At 36.8% G+C, this 13,155-nt stretch overlaps 1 protein-coding gene across 1 annotated transcript in view; it reads left to right on the top strand.

The window, feature by feature from the left end:
* Window positions 1–12,719, top strand: part of LOC110452604 (toll-like receptor 4) — a 16,576-nt gene extending 3,857 nt beyond the window's left edge. The window contains exon 2 of the mRNA XM_021501238.1: window positions 7,964–12,719. Coding sequence (XP_021356913.1) covers window positions 8,043–10,112 — 2,070 coding nt within the window. The 5' untranslated portion in view covers window positions 7,964–8,042 and the 3' untranslated portion in view covers window positions 10,113–12,719. The remainder of the gene's footprint in view (window positions 1–7,963) is intronic.
* The last annotated feature ends 436 nt before the right edge of the window (window positions 12,720–13,155 follow it).

The raw sequence follows: 13,155 nt of genomic DNA, 5'->3' as shown, positions 1-13,155 counted from the left end.
AGAGAGAGAGAGAGAGAGAGAGAGAGAGAGAGAGAGAGAGAGAGAGAGTATCGTTGAATTCAGGAGCAGATACTTTTAATGGAATTCTGTACAATGGAAAATGGAAAAAAAAGGTTATTCGTCTCGGAAATTTTACCATACTATATATTCAACATACATGTATTTCGGAAAACCAGGTCTCCCATTAAAAAACAAAAAAATAGTATGCCCCTTTATTGTGCCCAGTTATATTATACACCACCATAATACCGGGGAAGAAAATCGTCAGACTGAGTAAGTCGTTTATGTTAAAGTCTAAAGTTTTTTTCAACTATCAAGATAATGGGTTTTTGTGTGTGCTTCAGTGGGTTGCCTAAAAACATTTCTGTGCGAGATGTGACAATTTCTGATTATTGGTGAGGCAACTTTTCATTCCTTATTGATTAAAGATTACCTTCCTACCGCATGTCAGAAAAACAAAAACAGTTTCCAATGTGTAGTTACAGCTTTTGACAGCGGTTAGGGAATCCTCCATCAAGGGTACAGCATAATCGGGAACTAATATGAGAGATTGAGACTGGAATGCTATGTGAATAATCGATGGCAAATAACTTTTGTAAGATCAGTTTCAGCATTAAAGGGCCATATTGTTAAAACATTATTGTATTTATTAAATATACGTGTCCGTCTTATCGCACTTTGAAACCAATGAATAAGGTCCTATACTAGGTCTGTATTGAAATCGATAAAATCACCTTAGCAGTACGCATACATCACCACATGTTAATTGAACACATGCCAATATTGAAATGAACATATTTGGGGCCAGGAAAAAGTTAATATTTCTTGTGAATAAAATGTGCTTCTTTATCAAGAAACTATAATACCATACCGAATTACTGGAACCGGAAATAGCATAATGTCTTGGCCGTATTCAATCATCACGGAATTGGAGTAGATAATTTATTTCTGCGGTAAAGCACCACAACTATTATCCCCTGCAGGGCCCCATCGCAAAATCAAACTTACAAGTAGCCTAACTTATTTCTTCCCATCTTAACAGTGATGTGGAAGTAAATCAATAACGTCACACGTCTTCTAAAGACTTACCGACTTGACACGTAATTGCATATTTATGATAAATGATTCACTGCGCTCGATTTCACCTTTCTTAACAACTTTTTTCTTCCTAATATCTTCCTTGACAATGCCTTACTTTTGACCTTTAGTTGAGCGTTCGTCCCTGTGAGTAAGGCTTTGCGTTCTGTCCCCTGGCCGAGACAAACCAGAGTCTGTAAAAATGGTAGTTTCTACTCCTGCTTAACGCTCAGCAATGTAGGGGTGGGACGACTGGTTCGCCCACTGTCAGTATAATGCGACCAGGTGGGGTGTCCTGCTGGGTATCTTCGGCAGTATGTTTCAGTGTGGTAGCACTATAAAGTCGGCATCAGTTCCCCCGCTATCACAAGGAGACAAAACACGAACATATCGCAGCCTCCCAAAACACACACGCATACACTACACGCATGCATCTTACACACAGGGGAGGTCGTCCTTAAATGACCATAGCTGTTGATAGGACGTTAAACAATACTAAACCAAACCACACTAAACCAATCGATTTCACGTCAGCTTTATACAACGTATAACCGGCTTTGTAACCAGAACAATACGTGAAGCGTTTTGATTGCTAGGGCACTTTATAATACCTCCCACTTTGAAGTATCTATTGTCTATTTGGCAGTTCTTAACCTTTTATTTAATGGGGTAACAGCTTTAATTCACTGACAACTTCCACGCGGGCCACTTTTGCGCTATCAGAATGACACAAAAATAAACCTTTTAAAATGTTGGTCGGACACCAGAGGAATCCAGCATTTTATTAGCAATTATACATTTTTTATTAAAATATTTCAGCAAAATCCGGCTGCTATTTCCATTAAGGATAAACAATTGATATATTTATGAAGTGTTTGAAGAAATGTATTAAAATACTTATTTCACTGTGAAATTGCTGTAAAAAGATGTTAACATGCGTTGGCTAGTATCTTTACTATGAACCAATTGTCAGTATTATGTGACTGTGTTGAAAACTGTGATGGGTGCCTTCGACATTTCAGTGAGGTAGCTCTCTGAATTCTGCATCAATATTCTGCACCGATATAGCACTCCTAACACATATGCACACATGGACGTATAAATTAAACACACATCCATGTACGTCCTGAAACAAACTAAGCTGTTTATATGACATTAAACCCTGTTTACCCTAAACATATTGCACTGTTATGTTAGAGAGCAAACAGGCACGTGATTGACCAATTTTGTGATTTAAATGTAAATATATATTCATTAATTTTCTGGTAGATATTTGAAATGTTTCAAAGGCACGTTGAACAATATTATGTATTGACGGACTGGTTCACTCGTTGTCTGTAAAATGTGACCTGGCGGAATGCTGTGCTGGGTGCCTTCCGCGTCCTCCTCAGTGAGATATCATAATAAAGTCTGCATCAGATCCGTGCTATCTCAAGGAGGCACTACCACCAACATACCCTGCCGTCGGCACACATACATACATGAACGCATACACAACACACTTGGAAATACGTCCTTAAATGACCTTGGCTGTTGATAGGACGTCTAACCCTATCGACCAGACAAAACATATACGAGCGTAAGGAAATGACCCCAGACTGACGAAATCTATGACACACTTCTAACATTGCACAGTCAAGTGTCATTTTATGATAGAGCAGAGAGGGTCTCAAGGAGTATTTGAGAGTGAGCATCAGATAAACAGTGTCTGGTTAAGGGACGATATGCTCTATTTATAAAGACATTAAGTTGACAATGCTGACAGTGGGAGTAGTGGCGACATTTAACAGTGTAACAGGTGTTGCTGATAAGAGGAAAGTAGACCGAACTGCATCGGTGGGGCTTAACTAATTACCGGGTCAATTTATTTAAACTCAATTTTACAGATTAATATACGAACTAGTTTACACAAACATTTAATTGATTAGTAATCTGTGCATGCGCAGTGAGCTCCATATAAGGCCAGAAAAAATAAAAATAATTTGATGATTAATTAGTACTTACTTAAAAATATATTACCTAAATATCTATAAACATAAGGGAGGGGAAACATACACCGATAGCGAGACTTGAGTTACCGAATATGTGAAGAAGGAGGAGTTCATTAAATGCCCTTGATAGGAGATGACATGGGGCACGAACAAAAGTTAAACTAGAACTGTAAGCTAAAGGCTCACTAACACCCCTGCTCCTATATAAACCAGAACTGTAAGCTAAAGACTAACTAATACCCCTGCTCCTATATAAACCAGAACTGTAAGCTTACGGCTTACTAAGGCAAAGCATTGCCTCCCACCAGTAATGATTTCTTTATTGACTGAGCTGTACACTTATTGAAGTATACAGGTCACTGACAAACATCCTGTACTCCCTCCCCATTCCAAAACATACTAACATACCAAATCTTGTTAGCCCATAACTCATTTTAAAAGGTTGGAATGATAAAGTATTACTTGGATGAAAAAGTACTACTTGAATGCACAACGTCAGGGGGTAATTACAATATGTGAAAAAATTCAATGACATTGGCCCAAAAGTATTGGAGAATGTTTGCGGGCAAGCATTTTTCAACAAAGGGCAATAACTTTGTAAAAGTGTTCAGAATGGAAAAAAACACCATGATGCATAACTGCAGGTAGTAGTTATCATTTATGAAACCTATCGTTGAAATAGGCCCTGTTGTTTTGGAGGAGTTGTCCAGACAAGGATTTTTCAATAAAGGTCATAACTTTGTAAAACGGAGTCAGAATGAAAAAAAATACCCGGATGCGAAATTGCAGCTGGTAGTTATCATATTTGAAAACTTTCGTTAAAATCAATCCATAACTTTAGAAGGAGTTGTCCGGACAAAAAAGGGGGTTTTCAACAAAGTCCCATAACTTCGTAAAAAAGGGTCAGAATGAAAAACAAATACATTGATGCACAAGTTCAGGTGGTATTTATACCTAGAACGTTTCGTTGAAATCGGTCCATTACTTTTGAAGAAGTTGTCCGGACAAAATATCTACGGACGGACAGACGGACGGACGGACAGACAAGCTGGTTCAAGTAAACCCCCCGAACTTCGTTGTGGGGGTATAATAAGAAATACATCGCCCCATCGTAGACTGACGGCAAATACCGACCCATTAAACAAGTCAATGAAAACTAAGTATTTATGTAAAAAAAAAACATCTGGCGTCAGTAAACACTTATCAATTAAGTGTTTCACGAATCCAGATAAAGTCGACATGCAAGTCGACGTATTGGTCTCTTATATTACATATAAAGCGATCCATGCCCCGGTATGATTATGCGGTAAGGAAACATGAAATTGCCTACCGTGCATTATAATGACTATTTCCCATGCTATTTACTTAGGGAAGTAAATACAAATGTAGTTGAAACATAAAGATAAGACACGTGAACAACTAGTTAACAACACAGGAACGCCAGTCGGGTGTATTGGTCCCATTCACTGGTCAGGTATGTAATTAGAATGTGATTTACTGTGATGTAAAAGATCGATTTTAATAGTTTGGATGGAGATTTCATACAGGGGACCTCGGATTGAGACGGACTGTACAATATTATGTACAAATAGTGTTGTACACGACTTATTGTTGTAATGTGGTTGATTTCCTGGGGCGGGGGAAATAGTTTATTAAAGGGCAATGTGTTAGTATGTAGACTGCACTGTGCCGAATTAGTTCGATGGGGTACGTTTATACTCGGGTCAGTGGAGTGCAGTTGTACCTAGTTTATTAGAGTACGGTGCACTATGGTCATTTTTAGTTGTATGTTAACTTTGATAAGTAAGAAAACAAATCAGGATCTGGAACTCACTCCAGCCACAGATGCTGAGCACACATTATGTGATCTATAAAATATACAATATTATCTATTATTATTTCATACTTATATCATATATATACAGGTTGTCATGCACCTTTTCATTAACTTTAAATAGAGAGGTTTTTGAAATTGCCATAACCCAGTATTAAACAAAAGGAAAGTGTGTAGTGAACATGCATTTTATGAAAGTAAAATTGTAAATTCGGACTCAAAATTTAAATTAAAAGGAAATCATTGAGAAAACAAAACACTTTTCTTCGGAAAATTACCTTAAAGAGCCCCCTCACTTAATCCTCCTTTTTATATTAACAATCTTTAAGTGACGGTTGAATTTCTGTCATTTTTTATTCTTTTATATATGCCTGTTTATTTTTCACATGTTTTCAAAAACAGAGATTATTTTGGTTGTTTTAGCTCATTTTGAAAACAACAGCTTTTATTTGTGATATACCTACCTCTTTTGGTCAAACTTTTGCCTTACTTTTTGCGTATGTTATACAATGGGACATCTTTGATAACGTAAGGAGGTGAAAATCCGGATGTACCGGTGCCCAAAAAGGGGCCTTATAGACACTTATTCTTTCCAAGGCAAAAACCTGTTTTTTTACCGATAAGGGGAAATATTTGCTTCGCAACAGATAATCTATTTTGAGTATTTCAATAACTAAAGAGCAGATATATCGAAAGTAAATGGGAAACCTACACATATTTCCTTTTACAACTCCTTTTTACTAATTGCACCATAAAAGTCATACTTATATTAATAGTTTTAATCATTGATTACTAAAACCTGATCTAGCCTTCTACTTTCTACCTTCTACTTTCTACACCTGATCTAGCCTGATCTAGCCTCTACTTTCCTTCAGAGTTCTCTTTATTAGTAAAATGCGCAAGTCTTCATAGATTTTTAAAAACAAAACTTCGTAATATGAATTAAAACATAAATTGAACCTAAAATTACATTTGTGAAATTGCTGATAATATCATATTCATTGATATAGTTTAATACATCAAATATCACAGCAAGCATTAATCTCATACTTAGGGTCTGGTAATAGTTAAATGGCTGGTCTCTAATAAACATACATGCTTACATGGCAAAGTCCAAAAATTGCCAGAATATACTCTAATATAGCATTTGTCTTTTACCAAGGCGGCCGGGGTTCGATTCCCCGATCTGACGTGCAAAGGTTTGGGGTCAACCAATGTTATGATTGTTGTAAAATAAATCAAGTTTATTTTTTAATACAGCATGAATTAACTGCTATTTTCTTATCTAAAGGTATGAATAACAAAAGCGCTTAATTGCTTTTTGCTTAAAAAGTGTTAAAAGATGGTAACAACCTTACATCATTTGGAAGCGCATTCCATGTTTAAACAACTTGATAAAACAAGGTGACAAGAATAGAAGGTTATCCTGTGCTTAGGAATGTCCAACAAATTATGTTCTTCCCGTCTTGTACCTCTGCAATGGACACTGTATACATGCTCAAACGAGAACATAAATAGTCCGGGGTACATTGTCAGTTGTCTCCCCACACTGTACAGCAGTACAGAAAACGCGGAAATACACGTGAATCAAATTTGTGGAACCTTCCACTTACAGCCAGATACTTTTTGATACGATGGGGAAGTACAAGTCCACTATTTACTTTTGTTACAATGAAATTTATATGTTCTGAACAGATGAGTGGTGGTCTAATTTTTCTTCCAAAAGCTTTTCAGTATTTACATGTTGTATTTTTTCATTTTTAAAATCATTTAGTTCAATCTTCACTTTGCTAACAGCGCCTCTGTTTGGTTACAAAAACCACACATTTTGTCTTATCTTCTTTTACGATCGTTTTATTGTCAGAACACCAGTCTTCCACTTTCTTTAACTCATGTTCTAATTTCACATCTGCGTACATGTCTGCACTGTTATCAGTGTTAAACCGTTGATTGATACTCAAAACATTAAAGGACCACGGATTGATCCCTGAGGTACCTCGTGGGTTTTTCATTTGGCCTCAGATAGATTTCCTGAAATGGAGACCTTTTGATACTTATCAGTTATATCAAATTTGAACCAAGATACAGCAGTGTCATCACATTAATACATAACCAATTTTTCAAATGATACAGTATGGTTAACAAAGTTAAAGTCTTCCTTAAATCAAGAAAAACAACACCGCTTCCATGCTCAATTTCCTGTGCCTACCTATTAACTAGAACTGTGATAAGACCAATGCTAACCAAGGTAAAATATTGTAAAGCACGGTAGTCTAGTGGTAGGACGCCGGGCTCGTCACCGAAGGTTTACGGGTTCGAGTCACGTCACGGCACTATGTTGTATTCTTGAGCAAGACACTTTATCCGCTTGTTCCAGTCTACTCAGCTGTGAATGAGAACATGGTTGGGCAGTGCAAGAATATTGTTGAATGCTAGCTGTGAGCGCCGAACTGGCAGCACCGGCTGTATGCTCCCCAGGGAGTTGAGAATGATATTGGATGGTTGCAAAGGCCCTACAACCACGGATAATAATTTGTGAACCGCTTTGAGACGACTTAGAAAAAAGATTGTGATAAAGCGGTATATAAGAACCTCAAATTATTATTATTATTAACATTTAAGCAATCTATCCCAACCAGTAATGATTTCCATATTCACTGAGTTGTACACCTATTTTAGCATATAGGTCAGGGTGAAAAACTTCCTGTACTACTCAGGCTAAAACATACTTACATAAATAATCAAATTTGGTTAGCCCAGGTGAATTAGTCTAAGATATGCCACGAACGAACTTTTTTTTAAATTTTGGGTCAAAAGCAAAAACACCGTTCATAGTGACCTTTTTTGTGTATTTGACATTCCACCATCCCATGATGTACATGCATACCAAATCTGGTTACTCCAAGTGAAATAGCATAGAAGATATGCCTCAGACAATCTGTTTCAATACAAAATTATCTTGAGGGCTATGTAGTAGATTAGCATATAACTTAACACATTGTTATCATAATTATTATTTTTAAATGATATTAGTATAATGTTGTCTTCAATGTATTTTCAGTGGATACATTTCAAGCAAACTTTCAAAACAAGACCCTGCCATCGATACCTTTGGTGAGCGGCAAAAGATCCAAACGTCGATGATGAGTTTCCAGACATTTGTAACGTTTACGGTAATTATTTTGTCTGCTGATGCATTGCTCGTCAAACAAACCGCACAGGAACATGTGTGTTTTCCGTGTGATTGCTTAAATGTCACTGCAGATTGTAGCAACCGGAACATAACGAAAGTCCCGGTCTTGCGCAGCAACATTACAAAAATCGTTCTTTCCCAAAACAACTTGACTACAGTTACTAGAAATCTATTTGAGAAGGTTAAAACGCTTAATATTACAACGATAATGCTTGATAACTGTAAAGTAATGAATATCTCAAACGACGCATTTCTGGATTTCCAACGGTTAAAACACTTAAATATGAATGGAAATCAGAAGCACCCTTTTATGGACTTATCTCGAGCGTTGGTGAATATAAACCTTACCCATTTAAACCTGGACAATGCGGGGATTAGAAACAAGCTTGACTACGTGTTCATGCCTTTCACACACGTTAGTAGTCTCAGTCTCCGAGGAAATATGATCGAAAACTTTAATGCTACTTTATTTTCAAACGGATTTCCTTCTCTTAATATTCTCGACCTAGCAAACAATAACTTACAAGCTTTTCCGTTCACAGCCAATTTGAATCAAATCGAGATCTTAAATTTGGCAGAAAACAAAATAGAGTCGACAAATCTCCATTTCTGTGCAAACGAATCTGGTTCTTCAAAAGGGCTACGTGTTTTGGATCTCTCCTGGAACTTCCTGTCTAACATTTCAGTTTTCAATTCGGAAGGGCATTGTCTTTTGAGTCTGCAGAGCTTAATTTTAAGCAATAACAATCATATCTTTAAAATTCCTGATAACGTGTTCTCTCGGCTCCCCCGAATCAACACAATATACCTTAAGTATGTCAGCAGTAGAATCGATATTGAGCCGCTCGCCTTTAACGCATCAACATTGCTGGAACTCCGTCTTACCACTAGTGAACAGCTTATTCTACGGCCGAAACATGTCAACATGTTCAAGCAGTGCCCAAATTTACGTACGCTACATTTCACAAATGTTGTTTTCCAAAACATATCCGATAATCTTACAGATATGTTTTCGCATTTAGTCGATATGAAGGATTTTTCAATTAGATATGGAATTGTCTGGGATATTTCCTTTCTATCAACAATGGATAATTTGACAATGCTTGATTTGTTTGGTAATTATATAAAAGGATGGAATCCCGAAATTTTCAAGAGACAACAATTGGAAAAATTAAATCTCACTCGAAACCAAATTGCCGTGTTTGAACAAAACTCATTTCCTCAGCATATCTGGGATAATTTGAAATACTTTACCGCTACAAGTAATCCACTCGAATGCACGTGCAATTTGTTATGGTTTAAGAGTTGGCTAAAAGACAACATAAACAAACTTTCTAATAAATATCAAATGTATGTGTGTTTATCCCCCGACAAATGGAAGACAAAGACTGTTGCCAAATTTGAACCGGAAAAATATGAATGTCAATCTGCTGTGGGCTCGCTAGTTGTGATAGGGATCGGGTTAGGCTGTTTAGCAGGTGTGTTCCTGCTGATAGCTTTTATTGTTTACAAAGGACGTTATCATATCAAACACAGAATGCTACTCGTCCGCTCTCTGCAACCGTACGACCGTCTTCCAGACGGCGAAGACTTTGTGTATGACGCATTCGTCGCTCACCACGTGGACAATAGACTCTGGGTCATAAACCATCTTCTGCCCTTCCTCGAGCAACAGAGGAAGCTGCGTCTTTGTATCCACGAAAGGGATTTCCTTCCAGGGAATTTTATTGCCGACAACATCGTTAAAAATATTAAGGTGAGCCGGAAAGTGATATTGCTTTTCTCTGTAGACTTTGTCAACAGTGAATGGTGCCTCTTCGAGGCAACGACCGCCTACAACAGGATAATAGCGGAGGGAGCATCCTCTGTTGTTATCATAATGCTTGAGGACATTAGACACCGGCCCGTCGATAATACCATTCGGAACCTCCTCCTCGCCATCACCTATATAGAGTGGGAAAATGATAGGAATGGTCGCCCGGAATTCTTTCGGAAACTTCTCGATGCCCTCCAGTGATGGACTCGTTTTTCTTATAAAACATTTGTACTTGGAATAAAAATAGGACAATTTCCTATCTTAAATAACTCTGAAGGACTTTCGTCTCGGTTAATATATCCTCTTGTCTTGTTCATGTTACCACATACTCACCTCAACAAAACAAAAGTTGTGGTGGAAATCAATCTTCACGCCAAGAGAGACAACTCTGATTATGATGCTAGGACGACATTTCCATTATAACTATTTTTGCGGATAATTCAAATATCCGGTTTTATTTGTTTTGAAACCTCACGTTTTTCTTTGCTAAAGATAAGACACATTAAATCACTGATACTGATATTTAACAAAAGGTTGACCGGTTTCGATAAGGTATCATTTCTTCCACGTTCTTTTTCGAAAATGAAGTAAAATTTACATTTTGGTATTTGGTATAACCGACCTACATAAGTAAGAAATATAAAACAAATGTTAATTTCATAATCAATTTTGATTGAAAATTGAGCTTTCATATTAGCATCAATGCACCTGAGATTTCCAAACTTCTGAATATAACTTACCCTTGTGACCAAGAAGTACTATTGTAATTTTTATCTTATTTGCACTTGATTTTTTTCTTATTTTATTGATGAACTTCGACAGAAAACATTATTACCTTCCAAAAGGAAAGTAATGGGCTCCCCCCGAAAAAACCTAAGTAAGAGTTTTTTAAAAAGATGTTCAAGGAGAGCGTTATTAAACAAGCCGTGTCATGAAAATGGACTATCTTCTTGAGGTACCGGGTTCGAATCTTAAAAGTGACATTTTGATTGTCTTTAATTTATGTCCAAGATAAAAGCGCTTCTTCGGAGAGTTCGTGTATGCAATGTCGAACTACAGCGACCTGCAAAAGTTCAACTTCTCAACCTTCTCCAAAAACCGTAAGAATGTTTCTTGTTCTAAGTAGTAACCATTTTCCAATTAATAAACAGATGTCGGTTATATCTATATTAGATTAACTTAGACTTAGTTTATTATTATTAGTTTGTTTGTTAGTCTTTTGCGGTTATTTTTTTATCCATTTATGTAATAATTACATTTGTATACAGTGCGTATATTTCCATACTCTGCTAGAAGTGTATTTTATCATTAAATTAGCAGAATCAACTTCTTGCCATATTGAACACGTGCAGGTTTTCCTGCGCGTTTGACGTTTCGCGCGTGCGGGTATACTAGTTGTGTGTAACTATTTGTCACTTTGTGTCTGAAAACACGAATTGAAACTTTAGCAAACGATGTCAGTGCAACTGGTATTATATGAGCTGTCGTGTTGGCTTTACATTGTGTTATTTTTGTGACTGAACAGTGATGAATCTAAAACCCATGCCCCAATAGTCTGAAAGATAATTGTATATTAGTTACTGGTAATTCACACCGAATACAAATCACTTCCCCGTCCAGGTAAACCCTGCCCATACCTGTCGTCAATGAGACTGTCCCATATGAATACAAAGGTTAATGCGGTAGGTTATATATTTTTTATCGTTTAAGTGGTGTTCATGTGTTACCGGAAGTGTTACAGTTTAAACAATATTTTTGAGGAAATAAATGACATGAACTGATTGTCACAAACTTGAAATTGATAACAATATGAGTGGTGTTATAGGAAGATCCTTTATTTCAACAAATATCGGGGAAATCTTAAAATGTACTTTTCTTGAAATTGCGTATATAATTTTTGTTCTTGCACGTATATTTTCTATTCATCACTACTCAATTTCTTGACATGTGAAGGCTAAACTCACAGGGGCCTGTGAGTGTGTTGCAGCTGTAATTGGACCTGGGCTGTGGTGTTCGGAGTGGGTCCGGGTGAGGCTGTGACTGTTTCTCGGGTCCCTGTGATATGACGTACCGTGTTACCGGTTCAATATTGGTTGATGTGTGACTGAGCGCCGGTGCTAGAGACTATGTATTCCCGATTTGTCTATATATATATATATATCACTTCCATGTACATGTATATATATTGTCATGTCGTGTTGACCTTTTTTTATATATTTACCTCCTAAGAAATTACGTCCAATTTAGTCAAATATAAATTATCTACAGAATTTGGTTTGTACAGTAAATGTTAACTAAATGATCAGAATTCTGGTTCGAATGCTGCTAATATGTATTTGTTATTGATTATGTACTTCGGATTCTTCCTAAAACCGTTGCCACACGCATACATGAAATGCAGGGTTACATGTACGCATGTGTCGATACGTACACCCGTTCCGTGGACCTGCCTCTACCTATGTATAATGGGATCGACCCATACCGTATGCGTAAAAAATGCTCCACACAAAGGTAAACACGACTGGTCAAATCGCCCATTTGGTGCACTGCAGGTACTGGCCTCGTCTGTCAATACACCCATAATTTAGTGTGTGTTGGGAGACGAGGCTAGTACCTGAGGGCGCACTGATACATTCAGGTTCTCGTGTGCATACTCAAGCTGTTTTTTTAATAGTTGTTTATTTGTTAGTTATGCAATTCCTAAAAATAGTTTAAAGTGTATGTAATGTACCTGTAATATAACAATTATTTTTCCTTAATGATGCTACATCTACACTCATATAGTTAATATAGCCTTTACTATCTCATACCTCATATGCTTATCTTATAATTATTATTATTATTATTATTATTATTATTATTATTATTATTATTATTATTATTATTTTATTATTATTATTATTATTATTATTATTATTATATTTTCATTGTTTTCGTATTATCTTCTCAAGACTGTTCCAATGCGAATCCCCATACAGATCAATATTGGTTATTGTTATCTTTATTCACCCCGATCCACGTTCCTGTGTCCCCCATCTGTATATATACTGCCTACCCATATGACGATTCCCACTCTCTCCATCACTCGACCATACCTCTTACTTTTCTGCACTCTTCTCACATACATATCCCCCCTCACCCCAATCTGGATTGTACCTTGTCCTGGTATGGTGGTACCAACTCGCTATTTTTTATCAGTTCATTCTGTTACGTATTTGACAATGGGTAATTCGTATATGTGTCA

The sequence above is a fragment of the Mizuhopecten yessoensis genome, unplaced genomic scaffold (assembly GCF_002113885.1).
Source record: "Mizuhopecten yessoensis strain PY_sf001 unplaced genomic scaffold, ASM211388v2 scaffold6759, whole genome shotgun sequence".
Lineage (NCBI taxonomy): Eukaryota > Metazoa > Mollusca > Bivalvia > Pectinida > Pectinidae > Mizuhopecten > Mizuhopecten yessoensis.
This window is presented reverse-complemented; position numbering and strand designations above follow the sequence as displayed.